Genomic DNA, 26825 nt, shown 5'->3' on the forward strand with positions numbered 1-26825 from the left:
TGATTAAATATGTTTATCTATTCAACTCTTGCCAGCATAGTATTTGTTTTAACCAACTGATTTTGTTAAAAACAATAATATTTCTTTTGCTGGAGCGTGGAGGGTACATTAGTCATTCAACAGTCAACATTAATTCGAAATGCCTTTCGGAACGAAACATTTCTAATTTTAATGTCTCATATATAAATGTTGTGTCTCCCAAAATTCCACATTTCATTTTTTCCCTCTATATATCATAGGTAGTAGTAGCCTAGCCTATATCTCTGTTTATTTAACTCCGCCACCGTCGTCGCAGCCGATTCACAAACAATGGCCTCTTTAACCTCCGACCTGTTGAATTTCATCGTCTTCCGGTACCTCCAGGAATCAGGTAATTCAATTTTCCTTTTCAGAACATGTACAATCTTGTAGGATTCAAATGATAGTTTGATTCTTTATAGTCCTTTTAAGTTTTTTTTATGGTAAATTATTTTTTTTAATCACATTTAGACGAATTGCTTTGGTACATTTGGAAACATCGCCCTTTACCTGCACAGATAGGATTAAGATTTGTGTACACACCACCCTACACAGACCCCTTGGGATGTTGTTGGTAGACGAGTTAAATTCTGCGATATAAGCATTTTTCTGTAACCATTCTAGTGATAAGCGTTTTTTCGAGCCAAGGGTCTATCGGAAATAGCTCTCTACCTCAAAGGTAGGAGTTCGATCTGCAAACATCCTACCCTCCCCTTATCCCTCTTGTGGGATTACATCAGGTATGCTGTTGTTGTTGTATTCTAGTGCGAACATTGTCGAGAACAAAATTGACTTCATCTGGTAGTGGCTAGGACTGAATGGGCAATTTGCGTTAGCAGAAAATGTCCCGTCTTTACTGCTTTGACAAGAAAGATAAGGCTTTCCTATATTTCAATGATTATAAAAAATGACTAGTAACAGAGAAATTGGCTAGTTTGGTTATTTAAACAAGGATTATTAGGTTCTGGGGTGAGTAGGATGGTGTTTGACTACGGACAGATGTTAAGTCGCTAATTTGACATATACGATTAAAGTAGTGATAGTGGAAGAAAGTATTCTGGTCTAAAATACTTTAAATCTAGAATGGGCAGATTGACACTGATGTTTTTGGGGTCGAACTGCATATTGCTTTTCTTTCTTCTGGATGACAAACAGAAATCTTTTCGTGCTCATTTCAATTGTTGGTTTAGTTTTTGCATGCTGTATGGGGCATTGGAACAGTCGCTCCTGATTATTCGAGCAAGAAATAGAAAAAAGATAATAACAAGATTGAGACGAACTCAACTTCTCTTAGTTGATTGTACAACCAAAATTTAAGTTACTTCTAGTGATCTTCCAAGGTGTTCAAGACACTCTAGTTTATGGTCGGTCCTTTATAATATCAGTTGTTGCTTCTTTGAATATGATTAGCTAATAGGTTGGCTGACACCTTAACTTTGATCGTGATGGACTAGTACGGTAATATCTAATCAGTCTACTGGTTTTCTGATATATTTTTTCAGGATTCATTCATGCAGCATTTTCTTTTGGATACGAGGCAGGGCTCAATAGGAGCTCAATAGATGGTCGTCTGATTCCCATCAATGCACTGATTAAAATTGTGCAGAAGGGTCTTCAATATCTTGAGTTGGAAACCAACTTGAGCATTGTAAGTCAAATATTTGAATATTCTTTTTTTTTCTATCTGATCATCTTATAACTCTTAACTAACCAATAATAACTACGGAATGCAGGATGATACCGATATGGATGAAGACTTCAGGTTTGTGGAACCTTTTGATCTCATAACAAAAAGTGTATCTGAGTTGCAACAAATGATTAAAGAGGAAAAGGAAAAGGTTAGGAAAGATAAGGCAAATGCTGACAATGAGCTCGACCATGAACGAGAACCTGCAAGAGACAGCGAGAAGGAGAAAAATGGAAATGACGGAGGTAATACATTCCCCATTGCAGCTAATTTGTTACTTGTATGAGCATTGTGAGCATGAAGCTGATACTTCTACATTTTTCTGTGTTGGTCTTGTGGACACTAAGTTTTGCTTTTGTTGCATGATAGATTTGGAGCCTATGGATATCTGCACAGACTCGACCTCTTTGCCGTGTGAAATTTCTAGCTGTGATGTAAGGGCTTTGGAAGGGCATACTTCTGAGGTTTGACCATATCCTGATAAAGTTCTTCTAGTCCACTTCAATTTTTAACAGCCAAAATGATAAATTTCATATCTTTTCTGTTTTCTATATTAACGTTACAAATTTCTCTTGTTCCTAAACTCATGCCAGGTTTTTGTCTGTGCTTGGAGTCCGGAAGGGTCACTTCTCGCATCTGGGTAAGTATTAGTTCCGTTTTTTTCTTTTGTTGCTCTCGTCTATGAATCGGCTCATGTTCATACTCATACTTCTGTTTCTAATTCTCTCGTGATTTTACAACTTTTAGAAATAATCATCGTAAGCACAGGGAATTTGAATATCTAATGGGTCGGTGATAGCATGATATTAGCATATGGTTAAATAATTCTATTATAGCTAACCATGTGTAATATCAATTTAGGTCTGGAGACTCTACTGCTAGAATTTGGACTATTGGCGATGGTTCAGGCAATCCTACTATGCAGAGGATGCCTCCAAATGTTATGGTTTTGAAGCATTTGGACAGTCGAGCAACTGAGGAAAACAACGATGTTACAACACTTGATTGGAATGTGAGTTTTCCACTACTTGTTTTGGGCCGACTTTCGTTGATCTATACTTTTCTGGTGGCATTTCTGAAATTAGACTGTATTGCTTGCGCTTACAATTTGATTTTCTTGTTATTATTCAATCTTGTATTTATGAATTTTTCTTTGTACAGAGGAAGGGTACCCTGCTTGCGACAGGTTCTTACGATGGCCAAGCCAGAATCTGGACCCGATCAGGTAAGGGGCATGATGGAATACTCGTGTTGTCATCAAACAGGATCGCCTTTCTAACTGATACGTATAACTGACTTTTCATCCAGGGTCATTGTTTCAAACTCTTAACAAACATGAAGGGACAATCTTCTCTGTGAAATGGAACAAGAAAGGTGATTATCTCCTTAGCGGTAGTACCGATAGAACTGCCGTTGTTTGGAATGTGAAGTCTGGAGAATTGAAGCAGCAATTTTGTTTTAATGCAGGTGTTTTTTTGCCCTTGTTCTGTCTTCAAGAAATAATTTTCCTTTATATTTCACCTCGTATCTTCGCATGGATTGATCATTTTATTTTGTTTCGCATATTCTCTCACTGTTGTTATACAACTCCATTTAGGTTTTCTTGATGCTGATTGGCTTGACAACAATTCTTTTGCGATCGGCTCCACTGATAACAAGGTTTATATTTGTAAAGTTGGGGTGAATCAACCAGTCAAAAGATTCTCAGGCCATAAGGTATGGTCCCATTTTATTGCTTTGCTATCGGAGGGTTGAAGCTTATCAAGAACATTAATTCTATTGCAGAATGCGATCAATGCTATCAAGTGGGATCCCTCAGGTTCCTTGCTGGCTTCATGCTCCGAAGATACCACAGTTAAGGTAATTCCATTTAAGTTAGAGAGGTGTTGTGGTGTGCTCCTGACCCTCGGGGATTTCTTGGTTAACAGAAAAAGAAATCTTCATTGTCTGGATTACACAAGTCCAGATTAGAGAAAGTTGAATTTTAGCTTCACCTTTTCGTGTGCCAGGACTTCGAATATATTGTTTCTAAGAAATTCTGCTTATTGTGTTGTATAAAACTATTTATTGTTTCTTTGCAGATATGGAGCATGAAAAGGGATGTCTGCTTGCATAATTTCCGAGAACACAGCAAAGTATCGATTTTTGTTCCTTTTTTTTATTTGTTGATTCTTTAATCAAATCAGATATCAGCTGCTGACTGTTACGTTTTTGTCTTTTAGGAGATAAATACCGTTAGATGGAGTCCAACTGGCGCTGGTACAAGCAATCCGAATAAGAAGTTGTTGCTAGCAAGGTATTCGATCTATTTTAATCAATTCAGATGTTGTGGTAACATAAAGTTCATAGCTTAGCGATAAAGATTCTATATTTTCTAGACACAGTACTCCCACCATTCCATTTTATACGACACTATTTTTGTTTAGTCCTTTCAAACTTTAGGCTTCTAGACTGCTAGTTAGTAACAGATGTATGAACCCCAATAAGTCTTTTGCTTGATTCTGGTGTCGAACCAGCATAGAATTCTAAATCTCGCTTACTTCTACCGCGAGCCTCAAAAAACTATCCATAAACAGAACCCTTAAGGTCTTCGCTGTGCACGTAAACCTTCTGTTTGCTTATATAAGATATATTCATGCCTTTTGTCGGAGCTGACTTACCTCTGAAGCTCTTTTTAGTACACTGTTGTCAAAGGCGCGCTTAAAGCCACAGTTGCTGTCTGGCCCATAATCCCCTTGGAAGTAAAAAAATAATCTAGGGAGATATAGTTTCACTTTAACCGTGTGCTGATTTAATATATTGCGCTATACCTTTTATTTATTTGATCTTAGTGGTTTTGTTTACTTGTCTGTCTTTGCAGTGCTTCGTTTGACTCTACCGTTAAGCTGTGGGATATTGAACGAGGGCGTCTGCTTCACAGCTTGAACGGTCACAGGTAATGGATGTTAACTCATTATGTCTAGTTGAACGCACGAGATATTAAGGCACTCTTAATAAAATTCCTTTTATTTCGGTGGGAATGTGAGAATTAGTTAACACTATCGTTATTGATGAATGTTTTTGTTTTTTATTTCATTTTAAATCCAGGGAAGTCGTCTACTCCGTTGCATTCAGTCCAAACGGTGACTACTTGGCGAGTGGGTCACTGGATAAACGCATGAATATATGGTCAGTGAAGGAGGCCAAGATTGTTAAGACTTACCACACTGATGGCGGAATTTTCAATGTCTGTTGGAACAAGGAAGGCAACAAGGTTGCAACCTGTTTTTCAAACAAGGTTTTTGTGTTCGATATTCGCTCGTAGAAGTTGAGGAACCAGTGTCCGGTTACCCATATTAGACTCCGACTAAATCATTATGAATTGATCTAAACTTGTGTCATGTTTCTGGTATTTAATTAGTTGTACTTTTAAAATTACAGATTCAAACCTCTTACTTGTTGCAATTTAGTGACATTGCATACATAAACTTATGCTTCGAGTTAAAAGTACTAAGTTCAGATGAATTCGAATGTACTGTTACTAGTATTTATTAACTCGTTATACTTTTAGAACCACGGATGCAAACATGTTATTTGTTTGAAGTTTTAGAGAAACTTCAACTCATGAACTTATGCTGCGAGTTAAAAGGTACTGAGTTCAGATGAATTCGATATCTGAATGCCGCAAATGCCACTGTGCATACATGAGCAATACGAAATAAAACAGGACAGATACAAAGGGTTCTTGCCCTTGACAGGGGTTTAATGGAAACCTTTATATATATCATTAGCTCGAATATGAAATTAGTTGAGGTGCACGAATAATATCTCGAGCATCACGATTATTAATAATTTTTGCCCGATCACATATAAATTTTTAGATATCTACTAAATTATTACTGTATAGCATTAACTTGAGACAGCATTTAGAAATAATAATATTCATTGCTCGAGCTTTGTTTTTCTTTTTGGTGATTCAAGGCGCAATATCTACTGGCTAATACACAAGAAATATCAAAAAAGACGCGTAGTTTCTAACAGTTGGCACTTAAATGTGAAAATATGCGTGAAAAATTGTGGGATTGTATATAATGCTTTTCCAACTCATTACGGAGGTCCTCATAAATTTTTTTGGAAATTTTTCTTTTGGGTGCTCTGAGACACCAATTTCATGATCTAATACACACGAAATACAAGAAAGTTGTGTTATACCTAAAATTTGGCTCATAAATGCGAAAGTAGGCCTCAAAAAATGACGAGATCGTACGTAATGCTTCCTCGACTCATTACAGGGGTCCTCATAAAGTATTTTCAGAATATATATTTCGGTGCTCTGAGGCGCCAGATCCATAGGCTAATTAATAAGAAAAATCAAGAAAGTCGCGTAATTTCTAAATGTTGGCTCATAAATGCTATAATATCTCTGAAAAAATGGTTGATTGTACGTTGTTTCCCCAACTCATTATAAATGTTCTCATAAAGTTCTTTCGAAATATTTTTGGGGTACTCTGAGGCGCCAGATCCATCACTAGTATAAATGTGAAAACATGATTGAAAAAATGGTAGGACGGTACGAAATGTTTCCCCAACTCATTACGGAGGTCCTCATAAAGTTTTTCTAGAAAAGAATTTTTGGTGCTTAGAGGCGCCAGATCCATGGGCTTATATACCCCAAAAAAACCAAGAAAACCGCGTAATTCCTGAAAGTTGTCCCATAAATGTGAAAATATTCTTGAAAAAAGGGGGGACTTTACGTAATGCTTCCCCAACTCATTACTAAGGTAGTCATAATTTTTTTGAATCTTTTTTTTTCACCTTTTTCTTTACAAATAAAAACTTGAAGATTTAGCTACAATTAGAAAAAGACTTTCTATCATCATCCATGGATCGGATTAGAAAGAAAACATCTTTTTATTATTCGAATGTACCAATTAGTCATGAAATCGATTGCTAGCCTCCACCCCTGTTCTAGCTCGTCGGAGAGCTAGTTTTGCCTCAACTTTTTGTCTCTTTCCTTCAAAGTCTAATACCGAAAAACCAAAAAAGTCACGTAATTGCTAAAGTGGGCTCATAAATGTAAAAATATGTGTGAGAATAGTTATGGGACTATACGTAATGTTTTTCTAACTCATTACAGTAGTCCTCATAAAGTTTTACTAGAGATATTTTTGCACTGAAGTCTCATATCCATTGGCTTATACACATGAAAAATAAAAAAAGTCGGGTGATTCTAAAAGTGGGCTCGTAAATGCGAAAATATGCTTGAAAAATTGTTGGATTATACATAACGCTTCTCTAATTCATTGCAGAGGACCTTATAAAGTTTTCTCAGAAAAATATTTTTTGTGCAATGATAAGGTGCCAGATCCATGGACTAATACTCATGAAAAAACAAGGAAGTCACGTGTTTCCTAAAAGTTAATTCATAAATGCAAAAATATACCTGAAAAAAATAATGGAACAATAAATAATGTTTCTCACTCATTACGGAGTTTCTCAAAAAAAAAATATTTAGATACTTCGAGGCATCAGATTTATGGGCTAATACAAATTAAAAAATACAGTAATCACGTAATTCCTAATAGTCAATTCGTAAATGTTAAAATAAGTCCAAAAGTGCAATTGTTCCCTAAAAATTGTGATCCTTTTCAACAGTTACAGAGTCACACACATTAAGTACAATAACTTAAGCTCTCAAGCTCAATGTATTTTTTGCTTTCTAGATGACATTGGTGGACACAAAGACTAATAATACTTGTCACTTTTATAATCCCATTTGTCACCTTAATCATGCTTAACAAGAAATTTAACATTAACAATCCTATTGTTTGAACATCATAATGAATCTGCATGTCCTTAAATACATTCATATGCAATGACATCTAGTTAATTAATATTTGTGAAATTTTAATGTTTATATATAAATTTTATGTAAAATGGAAATGTGAAATGTAAGAGGGCATTTGGTCTAGTGGTATGATTCTCGCTTTGGGTGCGAGAGGTCCCGAGTTCGATTCTCGGAATGCCCCCTTCACCTTTTTGCTTTAATTTATCGAGAGCAAGTTTTTTACACAAAATATATTTAACTAGCGCGTGGCTATATATATCGAGGGCAAGTTTTTTACACAAAATATATTTAGTAGCGCTTGGCTATATATATATTTGATCGAGGAGTAGTTTTTGAAATTTTATCTTCAAAGATCAATTTGGTTATGAAATTTGATCAGATTATATTGGACCTACTTGTTTGTCGAGAGCAATTATTGTACGCAAAATAAATTTAGCTAGCGTATGGTCATATATTTGAGGAGTAGTTTTTGAAATTTATCTTTAAATATCTATTTGGTTATGAAATTTGATCTGATTATATTGGACCTACTTGTTTGTCGAGAGCAAATTTTTGTACACAAAATATATTTAGCTAGCGTTTGGCTATATATTTGAGGAATAGTTTTTGAAATTTATCTTCAAAAATCTATTTGGTTATGAAATTTGATTAGATTATGTTGGACCTACTTGTTTATCGAGAGCAACTTTCTGTACACAAAATATATTTAGCTAGTGTTTGGCCATATATTTGAGGTGTAATTTTTTTAAATTTATCTTTCAATATCTATTTGATTATAAAATTTGATTAAATTTAATTGGACCTACTTGAATTGGTTGTTACAGAATCTCAATGTATGACATGGATAGAGGGATGAAAATTTCATGCATGGCGAAGGTACCATCCGAGACGACCTTCTTTCTAAGCAACCCTCTTACGTATTACAATATAGGTGTTTTTCATGTTTCGTTTAGCGGAAAATGAAATACTTATCTCCATAGAAAGGTACTTAGATTTTTTGGGGTCAAATTTTGATTTCTCGTTTTTCCTAACTATAAAATTTATTCGACTCGACTCTTTTTCCTGCCTATGTCCGCTAGGACTAGTCTATATGTGTTGGATTGATACATTAGTTTTCAAAATATACACCACATATTGAGCTAGTTAATAAATGTTGCAATGTTATTTTTAAGAGAGAGCTTTAGAAATAGCAAACATAATAAACATAATAAAGCTCTATATTAGTTATAGTTTTGATAATTGTGCTTCATAGCTTTAGTTACAGACTGCGGTTTGTACATTTATATCAGTTTGTATTTTTCAGAACTCCGCTTATATATTTTGCTTTACGAATAAAATAATTTATAATGATTTTTTCATAAATCGTATACAAATAGCTAGGGTAATTATAGACAAAGTTTTGAATTTATACAATCATAAATCGAATTATACAAATTCTAAATTTATACAAATTAGACAAATAGCAAAAATTGAAAAAACTATAGACACGAATTATACTTTTTAAACTACTTTAATACCTAATATAAACTAAATATTTGTTATCTGCATAATTTTTCCTATTTTTCACGTAATGAAAGCCTAAATAGTTATAGGAGCCAAAATATAGTGTCTTAACCAAACTCCAAAAATGTATGGGCCAACATATATCCAAAATGTACAGAATCTGGGCCTACTTTGAGCCCATTAGCATCAACTGTTTTCACATTATTGGGTGAATTCCCAACTGGGCCTGTTTTATTTCCTTCTTATAAGGCCCAATTGTTGTTGTCAATGCCACTTGTGGATCCACAAACAAAGCCCATAACATAAGAAAAGATCCGAATAAGCACCTCATTGTCGACGTAAATAAATTCAAAAAAAATTACCAAGATATTTCAATTACCTGAATAATCGGTAGAGAAGATGCAACCAAGTTATTTCACGCATCAGTGAAGAATTTTTCCAATCTTGATTTATGTAATCGTCTATCTAGATATAATATGTATCAAATATTATTAGTCGTGTGTTTAAATATAATATTTGTTATGGACCAATATGGCTTGATGAATTGGTTCCTTTTCCACTTCTCTAGATTATTAAATGTATATATACTCTTAATCTTGATATATTTATTATAATATGTGCAATTTGCTAGTTATCTTGATTTTCAAAGGATAAGATTCTATTGTGAGTCAATATATGCCTAGTAACTTATATGATAATAAATAACATTTATAAAATAATAATTAGGTGGTAAAATCCATATTAGCATCTTGAGATTGATTATAACCATTTATTGTGCTTATAAGTTTTCATGTTAAAATCCTACATGTGGATTTTGTGTATGTGATCTCATTTAGTGGTTTGTTTAGTTATTTTTGTCTCCACTCGAAATTAAATTTAAGACATTATGACTCTAAGCAACTTCGCTAACACTATGTCACACTCTTGAGTGCTACTTTTTAAATATAAATTGCAATAGAAAGATTAGAATTTATCAGAAACTAGAATAATTTTTCAACATGTATATCAACCGGCCTAAATTACATTCAGACTCTATCTTCTGAATTAAATTATAATTTTAAGAAAAAGTTATAATGATTTCTATTCCTTTTTTTTGACCTCCAAAGAATTATGGATTGTGTATGAACCAAACTCCAAAAAGGCTTGGGCCATCATCTGTCCAAGTTGGGCCTCTGCTTGTGTACTAAGATGCACATAATCTGGGCCTACTTTGAGCCCATTAGCATCAACTGTTTTCACATTAGGAAGGTTAATCCGTAATTGGGCCTTTCTTATCTCCTTCATATAAGGCCCTAATGTTGTTGCCAATGCCACCTGTGGATCCATTAAAAAAAAGCCCAAAACATACGAATAAGCACCGCGATAGCGAGGTGAGATATAATATTCTCATACGAATAAGCACCGCGATCCATTCCCATACGAATAAGCACCGTGATAACGAGGTGAGATCTAATATTTGTACATGGTTAAAGTTATACAGTCAAACCTCCATATAAAGATATCCTTTTATACCATTTTTTAAGGGTAAATTATAGAAATCACATACATTTAAGGTAAAATTACAATCCATCCCTTAAAAGTTTATAATTACAAAAATCCCTCAAACGGATACAATAATATAAGCGATGATGCATTAAAAAGATGGTCGGATACGTTAATGGAGGGTCCAGATACATCAATGACCAAAAAATCAAAGCGTTGTTGATACATTAAAAAGAGGGACGGATACATACGTTGATACATTAAAAAGAAAATCGGATACATTAATGACATTTTTGACTTAAGAGAAAAATGAGGAATTTTGGAAATTTGATAATGACAATAAGTAAATTGAAAGGTGGAATTCTGTAATTATTCCTTTTTTGTTTAAAACCAACTAGGTTGTTATGAAAGGTTTGACTGTATGCACGAACAAATATAAATTATTTTACGCTATTTCTTTATAAAGATATCTTACTCATAAATGCTATTCAAAATACAACAAGAAGTAATTGAGATATAATGTGAAAAGATAGATATCTTTATTATGGAGATACATTGTTTGTTTTATTTTAATATATATATATCTTTAATGATTTATTTACTAAAAAAGGCAAAAGCTTCATTCTCATAAAAGTAATGAACTTCTAATAATATATGAATAAGATCTTATTAATCTATGTGGGACACTAATAATATCCTTTCTTGATGAGGAGTCACATTTCACAAATAAAAAATTTACTATTTTTAATCTTTTAGAAAAGAAAATTCCAACAAATTTCTAAATCTTCACATGTTGGCCTATATGGCTATATGTTTTAAGCAAGTCATACAAACCCCACTTCCCCAAACCAAAAGCAAAAATAAATAAATTTATAGCTATATATACTGATAATATAAAAAAATACGATTAAAAAAATTACCTGAATAATAGGTAGAGAAGGTACATCTAAGTCATTTCGCGCATCAGTAAAGAATTTCTCCAATCTTGATTTATACGATTCAGCATCATCAAGATTGAGAGTATCACTCTCTCCCTGATACCAAAGAAGGGCTCGTAACGTTCCACCATCTTGTAACGCGATTCGAGCCCTATTCACCATTTGATTATAACAAAATGAACCTTGAGACCATAGGGTAATATTTGTGGAACCAATAGCACATGGTACTAAACCAATGAGACCAATATTTGGATCATTTTTTAGGATAAAGTTAGCAAATGACATTCCAGGACCAATCCCACAAACTGCATAATAATCAATGTCTTGATGAATTGGCTCTTTTGCTACTTCCCATGAAAGTCCTTTTGTTAGTCTTAGAATTGATGAATTAGACTGACATTCTGGTGGAATGTACCAATCAAAAATGTTGTTTACTACACCACCTCTGCCAGACATGTTGCTTTGTCCTGCTAAAATGAATATGCTTTTGTTGTCATTTGATGTTGTTGTGTTTGTAGGAATGACACAAAAAGGATGTGCCAAAAGAATCAAGAAAATATAGGCCAACAACATCTTTTTTTTTCTTTGGGGGTGGATGAAATTGAATGAGAATGAGATATAGGAACAAAATCTATAAATATTAGGTAATTATGCTAGTGTTTGACTAGTTTTTGTTTTTTTTTTTAAAAAAAATATTGTTAAATATCTGTTTGATTATGAAATTTGATTAGATATAGAAATTTTGATTTTCGAATATTTTTTACCCTGTTTTAGGAAGAAATTTAACCTCCACTAACAATAATTCAAAAAGAAATAAAATAATAAAGTATATACATATCCAAACAAAACTTTACTCGAAAAGAAGTTTGACAAAAAATGTGTAAATAATATGCATTAATGCAAATGAGGAAAAATGATCATTTATGGACTATAGTAGCTTTGGAAATAAAATGTTGTAGGAAGAGATAGTCAGGGGTGGAATTAGAGTTTTAGTTATGAGTTTGGCGGAATCTCGTGATTTTATGTTGAGAATTACTTAATATGTACATTTAATTTAGAGAAAATGGTCTAAAATTCTCTTATTCGAATTTTATATTGCCCTATTTGCTATGCATCTAAGTGCTGACCTCCACACAGAAACCAAATAATTAGTCTTGCGTGATTCCACGCGCTGAGTCCCCCGTTGAAACTTCATTGAGAATCCCATTTCTTGTTTTTTTTCCATTTCAAAATTTTTAGACTGAAATTGATCTAAAATAGTACATTAGCATCAATCAAAATAAAGTGTAGCAAGATACAAGAAAAAATACATACACCATAGCATGGGCAAGATCATAATCTTATTCCCGAATTCAATTTCGATAAAAAAATTTGCAAATTCAGCAAAAATTCGTATTTACATCTCACTACAACGTTGAGCATTGGGTTTGATTCATCTATACAGATCTTATTCAATTTTTCATTTGACATTTTTGATGAATTTTGAGAAAATTCAAAATTCTAATTAGAGACCTAAATAAGAAATTAGAACAGATTACACACCCTAAATTTAAAATTTGAAGTAAAATTGAACATAAACAACTAAACTGTACTTAATTTTGAGAAGAAATCGTAAAAAAAAAATTAAAAAATGAGGATTAATGGTGGGGAAGAAGAAACAATTGGCTATTAAAGGTGAGGAAGATGACCATTGGAGAAGAAGAAAAAATTCGTCAAATTTCTGCTTCTAACGCGCCTAGAGGCGGTGACAACACCTCTCATGACAGGTCAACATTTAGGTGTGTAGAAAATAGAGCAATATAAAAGTTCAGGTGGATAATAAGACAACCGTGAAGTTGGAGTGTGTAGTTGAAATTTTCGGTATAGGTTGGGGGGATTTTAGACTATTTTCTCTATAATTTATCCAGAATACAATAAATTGTATTATCTAGAATTTAGAATTTATAAACTCAAAATAATTTTTGATCCACCTACAGAGATAGTGGCTTAAGCATCAAAAAAAAAAACTGAATTTTAATTACTAATTAGGTCACTAATCGATCATTAATTTGCTTGTAGCAAATATTGTCGCTAATTTAATTGAATTTTATTGTTTAACTATAAAATTTATTCATCGCTAAATCTTATATATCTTGTAGCGGTGAATGAAAGCCAAATGAGGTGTGATTATGCTAGGCCATCACCATCCTATAAATTTAAATTTGATCGAGCCTCAATACAAATAATAAACATTCAAAAATAAAAAGAAAATTCCAAGTAAATTGTAGCTTCACATGGTAAGTTGAAAAGTATGCATATGAAGAATATTATCTGAGTCACATGACCATAAATAATATTGAGATGAAAAATTAGTTATCTTCTTACCACATAGATTAATTTGTAAAGCGAGGTGTTGCAAATCTCACGAAAAATATCTTCTTTATGAATATTTATATCAAACTTATCAAAGTTTGTATATCATCAGTAATTTTTATAGAAATTTCTCATCGCTTAAGACGTGTTAAAAGACACTGTTCTTAAGAATATTTCATCTGATATGAATGTATTTCCAAAATTTAACAAACTCTTCTAATATAAAATTAGAAGCCAGAAACTAATCTACACAAGAATATAAAAAGAAAGAGATGAGATTTGTTGATTTAGTTTTTCACTACTTCATAAGAGTAAATCGAAAGAGGCTTATATAGGCCAAACCAAATGCTCTAATAATAACGTCTCAAAATAGAAGAGCGATAAAGTCTCCATGACTAGTGAATAATTGACTTTAAGAGAAATATTAATAAAGTGGCTAATAATTAGGGGTTAATAACTATAAAGATTATGATTTAATTTGTGAAATAGATGTTAGATTCAAATAAGAGTTAATAGCCACTCAATGCTATTAAATGATAGATGAAAATTAGACAATAATATTTATATTTCTTCTTGAAATACTAAAATTATTTTTTCAATAAACAGCAATATTAAAAAAAATCGAATAAATAAAATGCGTAACATAAATCTAATAGATAAAAAGTATATACTAACAAATTAGTATTGGATATCCGTGAATCCCAAGTGGAGAATTAATCATATGATTTTCAAAGATGCTTTATACACTTTTTTGCAATACATGTGAAAGTGCAAAACTTTGTTTTGGTTTTTAGTAATACTGCTGACTCAATGCTAGTATAGGGCATGTTAATATTGTAACATTTAATAGCACTATTTATCATTCAAATTAGTTGGTATACTAATTGTTTTATCTTTTAAAATGGAAAGTTTGAAATTGAATTTATACCTAGCGAAGCATAAGTTCTGTGAAGGTGCTAGGCGTAGAACATAATTTGTGAAATATTATAATGTGAAAATATAACCTAGCAGAGGCGGAACTAGGTTGGGGTTCATGGATTTAGACGAACACAGTAATTTTTCTGTACATCTTGTATTTATATTAAGAAATATATATATATATATATATATATATATATATATATATATATATTAACTTATGAGCTTCTACAAAAATTAATTGACGGGGTGGAAATATTTTTCACGCTAGAGTGTTGTGGTTCGAACGCCCCCACCCCCTCTTTTTAAAAAAAAATTAAAACTCTAAACTGTTAATCTTGACTCCATCTCCGTAAGCTAGTTAAGGCCTTGTAAAATAGAGTGATTTACACACAATTACTTCATGTTCTAAATCATCACAAGCAACCTTCAAAATCCATTTGAGCCGTGACACAGAGAACTTGAGGTGGACCTCTTCCTAATTGTAATGTTGATAATTTCAACTAGAAAAGATGGCCCAATGTAAGCTTGAAATTTTGAGGCCCAACTCCATGGATACCTAATTTTAGGATCACCATTTAAGTCATATTCATAGCGCGTAAAAATTTACAAATTTACTTACTTCGAAGCTACATATGTTTGATGTTAGAGTTAGTCTTCGTCTGGTGTTTCATATGTCAAACATATTTGCTTGAAGTTCATATACACCGGATTGACGCGTAATCATTTTGCATAATGAACTTCAAGCTGAAATGCTTGAACTTCAATAATATGAAACTTTAGATATAATATATTCTTAACTTATATTTCGAATTAGGTAAATGTTCACATGATTTTTTTTTAAAATGCAGCACATATTAAACAACAGTATTCAAACCATGAAATTTGTAGGACAACCTACATAATTAGACATACTCCATCACCATATATACTATCATCATATATATACTTTTAAAATATTATTTTACCACTACTTAAGAGTTCCCTACCATATAGTTGGAAAAGATACATGTATTTTTGCTATCAATATACTAAATAGGAAGAGATATGAGCGAGATAAAGAAAGGGGCGAGCGAGATTTGTTATGTATCCAAGATACACGTGAATCACACTAGATATATGTATCTATATGTATCTGGTGTGATTCGTATGCATCTCATATACCAAGTATATAGGAGAGTTTCAAACAAGATGGAAGGTTTACAAGAGAGATTTGCTATATCTCAGATTCATCAAATCCACTTAGATACAGTGTATCTGAACAAATTACACCTAATTTGAACTCTTTTTTTTTCCTGAGATACATATATTGGACGTATTTGGAAGCACCAACATTTGGTCAGATTTCAAAATATTGCAAACTAAAAGTATTTAAGTTATTAGCTTCTAAACTAGTGGTGTTCATATAAATTTCCCAAATTGGTACAATATTTTAGCCCATTAATATTGTTACAAGTTACAAGAATTAAACTAAAACAACTTTATTGATCAATTCTACACAATTACACCCACATGCCACTTCTCATGGCCCAATATCTCACGCAGCCCACTTCATCTTGGAGGCCCAATAACATCACCCAATCCAAAACGTGAATTGTATCATACTACTATAGTACTCTTATCTATCTCAAAATATTTATCGTATTTTTTATTTTCATGTTCCTTAACGAAATATGAATTGTGAGGGGGCATTTGATTATATTTTTTCTCATAAGTACGCTCTTCTCCACGACATATTTTGACTTTTATCCCTGACCATCTATCAATTTAAATTTCTACTTTTCCGCTCGAGACGGAACTGATCCCGTCTTAAGATATAATATTTATAGTCTCGTAAAGAAATTCCTACAAAGGGTAAATAAAGAAAAAGAAAACTTTGTTTTGAACTTATAAATGACAAGTATTTTGAGCCCGACATTTATAGTTCACTGTATATGAGCCCGGCATATACATGTATATGACGAACAAAAACTGATATAAAAGATAATGTATCGTCAAACCACTTTGTCCGAACATAATTATGACCTAAACTAGCGAGATTTTACATTGTTCCCTTATTCCTTTCCCATAATTGTTTGACTCAGGACCCACCATAAATCCCTAGTCATATACAAGATCCAAATATACTGGACCATTTCAAATTGGACCATAAGTACTGCCTGGCCCATAAAACTTTGCCAGAAATAATGGAACTAATCTCAGTAGATATGTCACTAAAAAACACAATGAATTCAGAAAAATAAAAACAGAACCATTAATAATATATATATATATATATATATATATATAATATACAACATATTATATATTACATATATAGCAAAAAAAAATGTTCTGCAATAAGATTGAATGTTTTATTTGGCAATTTCCTTAGAAAGAGACTTTTCAAGGCCTGCAGAGAGTGAGTAATTGCATTTGCATAATAAGAACCCCAATTGGATTCTCAAGATATGGTATCAAATCTTTTATCTATTGCCTCTAGGCAGAGTCAGAATTTTCGATAAGGGTAGTCAGAATTTTCGATAAGGGGTTCAAAATCTAGAGAAATAAATACAAAAAATAATCGAAAGGGGTTCGAAATCTATTATATATACCTAAAAAGTTATTTTAATCATATAAAAATAATATATTTTTTTATCGAAGAAAATTCGAATGAATCCCTAAAGATATGATACCCGCACCAATTTTATTTAGAATATATATATCTATTGTTTAAAAATGATGTATATATACTTTCGATGGCTAACAAATGAGGCATGTTGACCCTTTTTGTTAGGAACCAAAATCATCTTAACTATTTTATATTATTGTTTTTAGGTAAGTCTCCAAAACTATGGGTAAATGTAATTTAAATTAGTCATAAATTAAGTCATCTAACATTTAATTATATATCTTTGTCATTTTCATACTCGTTTTGCTCAATTATTGATTCTGATATCGATCATTACATAAAATAATTTAAAGATAATCTTAGTATAATATAATATTATTCATTTTGAATCAAAACTATATATACAGATTTTCCTTAAAAAATCTCACGCTATTAAGAGTTTAAGTAGATAAAATAGATGAAATGACCTGTTTTTTTTTTTTCACAAGTGTAGTTCCAATCAAATACTATATACATCGAAAATGGACCCTTTTCAATAAATATTTTTGCAGCCTTGAATTCAAAATGAGTCATTGCACAGTTGAAACTGACTTTTCTATAAGAAATTTTGTATAATAATTTCGGATCGTTTTAAAGTTTGTTTGATTATTTAATATGAAATCATGATATGAACTTATGAAATAGAGTTGAAGTTTTGTGTGGACATGCGATATAGAGTTTTTATGGTGTATATTAACTCATAAAACGTTAAGGAAAATGCATAGTACCCCCAATCTATGCCAGAAATCTCGATAATAGAACTTTAGTAAAGTATAAGTGTGTCTCTCGAATTTCGGACATAAATTGTGGAGAAGGGGGGTACTTGTGCATTTTTCCTAAACTTATGATTCGTTTTTTTCACCCTCCTCTAGGAGCTCCCACCCATATTTCTCCCTTGGTGACTCGAAGTCGCGAACTCCCGGTTGAAAGTGAGGGGTGCTTATCATCCGAGCAACTCTCTCGTGTCATAAACATAAGAATCTCATAAATTGTAAAAATTAAAATAGTCTCAATTATATTTATCAAATCTTACCAAATACACAAAAATTTATAAAATCGCATAGTAAATTATTACAAAGCAATTTTGGTCAGTTTTCTTCACTCAATATAGATGAAAATTAATTTTTTTTAATTTAACATTAAAGTAGTAGTAATAAATTTAGTTGATAAATAAATTTGACAAGAAAATAATGAATTTGATGAATATAAATGATAAAGTAAGAATTGATTTAAAGTAATAATAAATTTTCTATTGGTGAGAGTAATACATTTTAAATTGTAATAATATGATTATAAATTTAATTAACATACGAAATAAATGATTGATAAATATAAATATAGGATTGTTCTAACAAAATATAAACCTGTTAATCAATTTTGTATTTAAAAAGTCCCAAATCATAATACAGAATTCTCATATGATATTTTTTTGAAGAATATGAAATCTCATAATATAAAGTTACCGCTAAATTACATATTTAAATATTAATTATATCTCATAATTTTATAATAATATGATATCGCATGATCATTCGATTAAAAAATAGGAAGCAGTAGTAGGAGAGAGTAGGAATTATTTTCAAAAAGCTGGTCTACATTTGCTCATATAATTATATTCTTTTGTGTTATGTGTGGGACAATAATTTATTCTCTATAAATTTAAGGAACTAAAAATAGATAACCATTTCATTATCATTTACCATAGTTGCACAATAATTTATTCTCTATAAATGCTAGGAGCTAAAAATAGATAAACTATTTTATTACCATTTTTGTCCATTGTCTTTTTTTTTTTTAAGTTAAATGATAATAATTTTAATTAATATTTTACGATGTCATCATTTTAATATGAAAAAAATAAAATGAAATTTCTAGTACACTTTATGTAGTTTTTAATATCTAGTTTTTTTAATTTAACATATCAAATTAATATAATATAATTTTATTTTATAATAAGCACAACATGATAATTAAAAGTGAATCGAGAAAATATTATTCAAGTATATTAATCAGTCTACCTACCATACATATTACCATTTCATTATTTTATTTTTTTGAAAAAAAAACATTTTATTATTTTCTCAAGTACAATACCCGCTGTAATTTTTTTTATAATTTAATATTTAAACTATTAAAATGTGTGTAGTTTCTTTTAGAAAAATTAATAGATGAATATGAAATAATTTGAAATAATTATTTTTAAGAATCATAATAGGATAATTTAAGACACATGTGTAAAAAGAATTATGAAGAATAATAAATTAGTATTTATTAAGCAACTATCAAAGTCTACTACATCTAGCTTGCGGCAATAGGTATTATGGTTATATTATTTGGTGGTATTTTTAATCGTACTACGTTATTTTAATGAATATAATATTTAGATAGATTATATTAATTTTATCGTTATATAATATTATACATAAACAATTTAAAGAATAAATCTACAACAAAAGTGAATATAGGATAGAGTTATATACTATGTTAAAGGATACTTGATGATGAAAAAATTAAGATAACGATGCGATCTCATCAAATCGATCGTTACACAGAATAGGTCTTTCTGTTGTTACGTAATGATAAGTTTAACGATAATTACAATAAAATACCTCAGCGAAACCTAAATTTGCATTCGCATTTGCTACACCACTTGAACCACTAATAATAATATTATACTTACGACTTTGAAAGAGCAATTTAAGTAAAAATATAATGCATTGTGTTCAAATTAATAATATAATATAATACAAATAATGGATAATAGTACAAGTAACGACTATCTAGACAAAGATGTAGAATATAATACAATGGATAACAAGTGAAACTGAACCGAGAAAATTATTTAATTTGATATTAATATAAAGTAAAACTAAGTATTTATTGACCAAAATAACCCTCTAAAGATGGCCACTTCTCTTAATTATACTACTTATCCATATCTTAGAATTGTCTTTTCTTCATTTATTTTTTTTCTTTAAGTGGTTGAAAAAATTGAATTCCATTATATTCTAACTACCAAAAAACAGTGAACAAAAGTACCAACAATGACACAACATAGAAAAATAAAAAAAGACAAATACTGTCCCCCATATTTCCAAAATAACTCCCCACATTTCACCTTTTGTCCCTTTTTATCTCTAAATATTTTTATATTGAATCTAATTGCATCCAAATAGTCTTTTTAATCTTTCTATAAACTCACTTTTAATCCCTTTAAACCTTCTTGCTTTTGTGTCATTGCTTTTAAACCCTTTACTTTCTCTTCTTATTTCGAAAAAGGACCAAAATATTTATTAGATAAGAACAAATTTGATAAATACGAATAATTTTTTCTGATATAGTAATAGAATGAAAAGATTCATTAGATAATAAACTATCGGTATTAGAAATAATTTATAAAAAAAAATCTCGTTACGTCTATTGGATTGAATTTGTTTCTCCTTCCACCTATTGGTAGAAAAATGCCCTTAAACTCTTGCAATTTCAACTCCTATGTAAATAAGTGGTCGATTATCAATGGTGAGATCAAAATTTTCATTAAATCATTCAAAATATGGATAAAATAGATTTAGATTATAGCTAAAGAGATTCAATATTTACTCTATATATATAATTAATTCTAATTTCTACGAAGGTTCAGATAAACCTCTTACGGCACCCTAACTTCACAATGCAGAGCTTGCCTTGAAGTAGAATTCAATAATTTTTATTAAAATTTTATTTTTGTGTTAAAAGATTATTTTGATATTGTAAAGTAAAAATAGTTAGTGATTTAAAATTCAATAATAACAATATAATCAGTTTCAATTTAACCGCATAAGTGGAGTTAGAAGAGAATAGAGTATACGTAAAAATTAACACTACCTTTGTGTGAAGTAGGTAAATTATTCTAGATATACGCTCAACTCAAAAAAATCTTTTTCAAAACAGGTTTGAAAGAGATTCATAAAATAAAATTTTTGATTCCGCTACTACTTTATACGACACTTTTCATTTCTCAAGAGTCCAACAATTTATGTTTGATCGAAAATTTGTATATGATATTTTCAATATTTTTGAAATGACATTTATATATTTGTAAACTACATAAAAAGTACTATAAGTCACAGTAATTGATAATTCAAAATATTTAAAAGATCTATGAAAAACTTACGGTAAAAATCGAATTATTTGAATTTCTGAATTTTGAAATTGAAAATGCCACATAAAATGCCTCTAGATAATGAAGTAGTACAAAGAAGAATATGACATAAAATTATTTTCAACTCTGTTCATAAACATTTTGATTTCCTCCTAATAAAATGTCAGCAACTAATTCATAGACAAATTTTGAGAATCCATTGATTGATTTTAAAGGGTTACTGGAAGCTGCATTGTCTACTCGAGAGTCGAGTCTCGCCATGTAAGTGAAAAAAGCTCTCTTAATCATCTCGAGCAAGATGCAACATCATTTTTCCTTCTCGTGTGGTCTAGTCCTCTTTGATGATGGCTCGGGAGAAGAAAAAACGGATGCAGCCACCGCCCACGAGTCATTGGAGCTATCTGAGCTGAATGAGACATCCATAACTCCCATGGGACTTCCTGGCAATGCACCAAATTTGCGTTTGTTTGAGTTGAAATCAACGTTGGAAGCCACCTCCTGAACTAGCTTACAACAATCTGTCACATTGTCCTGTTTCACACGATTCGATTCCCATCAGAACAGAATTTAAACGTCATGGGTTCTGAAATGTACGACTAACTTCATTTATAAATGCACCGCGATTGCATCATTAAGATTGCAGTAGCAATGAGTCGCCTGACACTAGGAAAGTTTTGAGATTTCAATTGAGTTTCAGCAGAAACTCTCACCCGAGCCCCTCGGCTCTCAACCCAAACCATGCCAACAAAGTTCAAATGGTAATGTTGACTTATCCAATGACTCAAAAACACAAACCGAAGCATAGATACCAACACAAGGGGGTTCGTTTTCACATTGATCCTCGAGCACGGAGTTCTACCAAACTGATAACTCATTATTGGATATGATCCACTACTACAATACTAGTACAACAACAAATATATCTAATGTAATCCAATACTAACAACATCAACGACATAGTCAGTGTAATTCCACAAGTAGTGTCTGGGAGTGGTAACGTGTACACAAACCTTACCCCTACCTTGAAAGGTAGAGAGATTGCTTCTGTTTGACCCTCAAATGGCGTACTACAAGCTAGTACAACAAATTCAGGAAAGATTTAACTAAAGTTGAGACATGGAAGTGATAAATATACTAACCTTAACTACTCCAAGAATGCCGAAAAGTTGTTCTTGATATTCTTGTCCAATGCAAGGCTCTAGCTTATCAATAACATGTAACATTGTAGCAGCAGCCATAGCAGAAGGAAGATAACACATAAATCTACAATCTGCTAGTTATAAAAAATTAACCAGTTAGCAAATTAATCTTAGCTTTATCAAGAGCTATTCATAAATTCCGATTGATAATTACCGGTAATCGTGGACAAAAGCACCTTCTCACATCTCCTTAGAAGTTCAAAGCAAATGTGGTCATTTAATCCAAGCCTTCTTGAGAAATAATCAAGAAATGAAAATGGGGTTACTGGATTCATCTTCCACTTTAGTGTAGAAAGTAGCAATATCTCCATTCTCTGAATTGTTTTTGGCTCAAACAAGTATCTTGATTCCTCCACCTAAACAAAAAAACCAAGAAAACACCCAAATCAATAACCCCAACATTGAAATTGTTAGTAAAGTTAAGATCTTTCTAAGACCATCGAGCGTTCTGGTGGGATGGATAAGTCCGCTCCACCTAACATCCCAAGTTAATAGCCCCAACATTGAAATTGTCACAAAAATAAAATCATCGAGGGTTCTGGTAAGATGGATAAGATCCATCCGCTCTTATTCATTGAACTCGAGTTGGGGTCCTAGGAATGAAGGAGCATTTCCCTTTTAAATGGTCTTACACGCTAATCCAAATTAGTGAGACTCACAAAGTGATCACCATACAGCCAAGTGATTTCACTTTTTAACGATTGTTAGGCCTCGCGAATCTAAATTAGTCGAACTAGACCCACAAAGCGAGCACCAAACACCAAGTCATTTCACTTCTTAATGATTTTAGACCTCACGAATCTTAATTAGTCGAACCAGACACAGAAAGGACACACAAAGCAAGCATCAAACATTTCACTTTTTGATGATTTTAGACCTCACGAATCTGAATTAATCCGACTAGACCCACAAAGCAATCACCCAAACACCAAGTCATTTCACTTTTAAACGATTTTACCCGACACGAATCTAAATTATTCAGACCCACAAGCTAAAGCAAGTAACAAACATCATCAACAATAATAACAATAACATATTTCGGTGTACGCAAACCTAACCACTACCAGATATCAAATGATAAAAAAGAGAAGATTTTGATAAGCACATACTTGGAGATCTAGAAGTAAAGGCACTTGGGTCTCTTCAATTTTTGCAGCTAAAGAAAGACAAGTCACAGCAGCAAGTTGGTTCATCCATGGCTGCTTCTCATCATCATGATTTTGTGACTGTAAGCTAAAAAGAAACCTATCAAGGTAGTTTACAGCAAGAATTGCAGTTTGAGCAGAGAAATTATGATAATCAACAGCTTCAAGAATCCATTCAATTGCTTCACTTCTAAATACAGACAAAAATGGGTTGTTTATTACAACATTATACATTTGATTTTCTTCTTCTTTAGACAACAAAGACTCTAATTCCTCTTTTTCCCATATCAAATCTTGATTTAACAAAGTGACTGATTTGGGTTTTACTTCAAACACTTGAAAGGTCTCATCTTTACAATACAAAGAGTCTATTACAAATGCCATCTTCTTCTGCTTCTTCTGTGAAGAAGAGGGATGTTTGGGGTTTTCATTTACTTCATTTTTTTTCCTTTTTTTGGTTGAAGAAGAAGCTAATGGTAGATGAATAGGCTCATTTCAGCCATTTTTTTCTGTGTTTTTTGTGGAGTTAGGGAAGAGGGCGGAGTGAGATATAGTAGGGAAAATGTTTGTGTTTATATCATGGGACTTGTGAGGGCATTTTATGGCACTATGTGGGCCCTCTTCGAATCCTGCTAATACGGGATGTTTTTAAATGAGAAAAATGTATTGAAAGTATTCTTAAGACGAAATGGTCTGGTAGATCTTTGTTTCGTGCTTGAATTAATTTTTTTTAACCCTTTTACTTACTCTTTTGTCATCTGGATCCCTAAATTAAATAAAACACAATATTTGAAATCCCTTTCTCATCATTTGTGTGTACGTGTATTACACTCAATTTATACATAAAATTTCACATTATTTTTTAATGACACGTCAGTATTATTATTATTTTTTAATGACACATTAGAAATTAAATATTTAAAATAAATAATATTTTTTAAAAAGGTACAATTCTTTTTCTCTCTCTATACTCATTTTCGTAAATCGTACTTAAATCTTCTTCCTCCCTACCCTCTACCCTTCACCCAGAAAATAAAAATCACCACCTGCCCCTATTCATTTTCTTTTTTTCTTTTTTCTTATGGACAAAACACATATTCTTTTGTATATCCCGCCGGCAACATGAAATTTCGATCATAGATTTTATCTTTCTCCTCCATCAATGCCGCCACCGACCACCCTATTCCTCCGTCAAAAGAGGTGTTTTCCGATCATAGCCTCTTTTTATTCCATTAAGCTTGTCTTCATACAAAAAGAAAAGGTTTCTTCCATTTAAACTTGTCTTCTACCAAAAAAAAGTGACATTGAGAATGAGAGTCTTGAAAAGAAAATCTTGAATTTTAAATTAGATCTAAATTAATCTTTCTTTGTTTTCTTTTATTTTCCTTACTTTGTAAGGCTTTTGTAGTTGAAATTTTACTCTTTAATGGTGGTATTTGGGAAATCAAAATGATTTTTTTAAAAAATAAAATATGAATCTACTAATGGGGTGAGGGTGACTGAAAAGAAGAGTTGAGGCAAAGATGGAGTGGTGGATAGTTGAAGCTCGAAAGAGGGGTTGGTGCGGATATGGAGTTGGGGATGGCTAAAAAGGGGGGTTAGGACAGATTTGGGGTGAGGGATGGTTGAAAGGGGAATTGAAATAGCAGGTTAGCTGATAAGGAAGGTTGGGGCAGTGATAAGGGTGGGGGTGGGGGATGAATGAAAAAGATGAGGTGAGGGGAAGAAGAAATTTTTTTAAAAAATTATAATTTTATATTTTTTAAAATTAAATATGTTCTTCACTTGCCTTTGGGTGTGTGTTACACTCTCTTGCCAACTCATTTATTTTAATGTCACATAAGTATGGTCAATGGTTAGAAGGGTTTGAAATATTTTGTTTTAATGAGTTGAAGGGTCCAATTGACAAATGGTTAAGTAGAACAGTTCATAATACAAATGCATACAAGTATAGAGGTTCATGAGATTATTTCTCCTATTCTTAAGTTTGATTTGATTTATGAGTTTCATTTTCAAACTATTGACAATATTAAAAGAACACATTTCTACTTGACTAACTGAAGTTAAATGCATCCTCAATCTTGTGAAATGCATTCCTAAATTCTTGTCAAGCTTTAGGACATTTTATCGAGAATTTAATGTTTTATAAGAGTTTGAGACAACTTGTAATGTTATGTGGAAGACCATAAGTGTCTCTAAGTTTAGTTAGTTTGAGACCATTTGCATGAATATTGGTGAAAAATTGAAAAGCAATAATAAAAAATGAGTATACGCATTACTTATTATAAATTATATATATTTTTAATAAGGACGATAAGTATTTAGAATCGAAGAGAGTAATATTTATTTGGGAATTTTCACATATGGCCACTCAAAATAGTTTAATTACGATTCGTAGCTACAGTTTGTTAATTATGATTCGTATCTACATGTTATATGGAGGAGAGTGACGAGAGAGACTGGAAGAGGGAGGAGAGAGGCTAGCGAGAGAGGGTAGAGAGAGGAAGAGACGAGTTGTATATGTAAATTTGTCAAATTGTATATGTATACCTGTCAAATAATTGTATATATATGTGTGTGTGTGTGTGTGTGTGTTTGTTTGTTTGTTTGTTTGTATATCTAACGAGCGAGATTGAGGGAGGGAGGAGAGAGGCGAGCGAGGGCAGAGAGTGGGGAGAGATGAACTATATATGTATATCCGATAGATAATTGTATATATCTAACTGATATACATATGTATTTGTATATCTGGTGAGATACTGGAGAGAAGGAAAGAGGCGAGTGAGGCCTGAGAGTGGGGAGAGGCAATTATATATGTATATCCAACAGATAATTGTATATAAATATAATTGATATACATATGTATTTGTAAATCTGACGAGATATTGGGAGAGGGAGGAGAGAGGCGAGCGAGGGCAGAGAGTGAGGAGAGGCAACTATATATGTATATTCGACAGAAAATTGT

General features: G+C 31.8%; 3 protein-coding genes and 1 non-coding gene across 8 annotated transcripts; 2 read left to right on the forward strand and 2 right to left on the reverse strand.

Annotated features, from left to right (window-relative positions):
- The first annotated feature begins 309 nt into the window (after positions 1 to 309).
- LOC101257249 (WD40 repeat-containing protein HOS15-like) lies at positions 310 to 5322 on the forward strand. Its single transcript, XM_069292260.1, has 14 exons — positions 310 to 370; positions 1521 to 1666; positions 1752 to 1950; positions 2075 to 2169; positions 2299 to 2345; positions 2567 to 2717; positions 2867 to 2930; positions 3014 to 3172; positions 3303 to 3421; positions 3491 to 3565; positions 3787 to 3840; positions 3928 to 4001; positions 4566 to 4640; positions 4793 to 5322. The coding sequence occupies exons 1-14, from the start codon at positions 310 to 312 to the stop codon at positions 5007 to 5009; spliced, it is 1536 nt and encodes a 511-aa protein (XP_069148361.1). The 3' UTR covers positions 5010 to 5322.
- A 2319-nt stretch (positions 5323 to 7641) lies between these two features.
- Positions 7642 to 7713, forward strand: TRNAP-UGG (transfer RNA proline (anticodon UGG)). Its single transcript has one exon. It is a non-coding gene; the product is annotated as a tRNA-Pro (tRNA).
- Positions 7714 to 9967: 2254 nt separating this feature from the next.
- Positions 9968 to 14107, reverse strand: LOC101259519 (probable carbohydrate esterase At4g34215). 5 transcript variants are annotated; one of them, XM_026028712.2, is made up of 4 exons: positions 13820 to 14107; positions 12583 to 12695; positions 11438 to 11922; positions 9968 to 10349 (listed from the first exon to the last, which is right to left on the reverse strand). In XM_026028712.2, the coding sequence occupies exons 3-4, from the start codon at positions 11909 to 11911 to the stop codon at positions 10116 to 10118; spliced, it is 708 nt and encodes a 235-aa protein (XP_025884497.1). In that variant the 5' UTR covers positions 11912 to 11922; positions 12583 to 12695; positions 13820 to 14107; the 3' UTR covers positions 9968 to 10115. The 5 variants fall into 5 exon arrangements, with proteins under 5 accessions (XP_025884497.1, XP_069148655.1, XP_004252751.1 ...); XM_069292554.1 differs by having other exon boundaries at positions 12583 to 12706; XM_004252703.5 differs by lacking the exon at positions 12583 to 12695.
- Positions 14108 to 21603: 7496 nt separating this feature from the next.
- Positions 21604 to 24540, reverse strand: LOC101260027 (cyclin-D3-3). Its single transcript, XM_004252704.5, has 4 exons — positions 23825 to 24540; positions 22870 to 23071; positions 22656 to 22786; positions 21604 to 22047 (listed from the first exon to the last, which is right to left on the reverse strand). The coding sequence occupies exons 1-4, from the start codon at positions 24242 to 24244 to the stop codon at positions 21823 to 21825; spliced, it is 978 nt and encodes a 325-aa protein (XP_004252752.1). The 5' UTR covers positions 24245 to 24540; the 3' UTR covers positions 21604 to 21822.
- Positions 24541 to 26825: the final 2285 nt, after the last annotated feature.

Source organism: Solanum lycopersicum, chromosome 12 (genome assembly GCF_036512215.1).
Source record: "Solanum lycopersicum chromosome 12, SLM_r2.1".
Taxonomy (NCBI): domain Eukaryota; kingdom Viridiplantae; phylum Streptophyta; class Magnoliopsida; order Solanales; family Solanaceae; genus Solanum; species Solanum lycopersicum.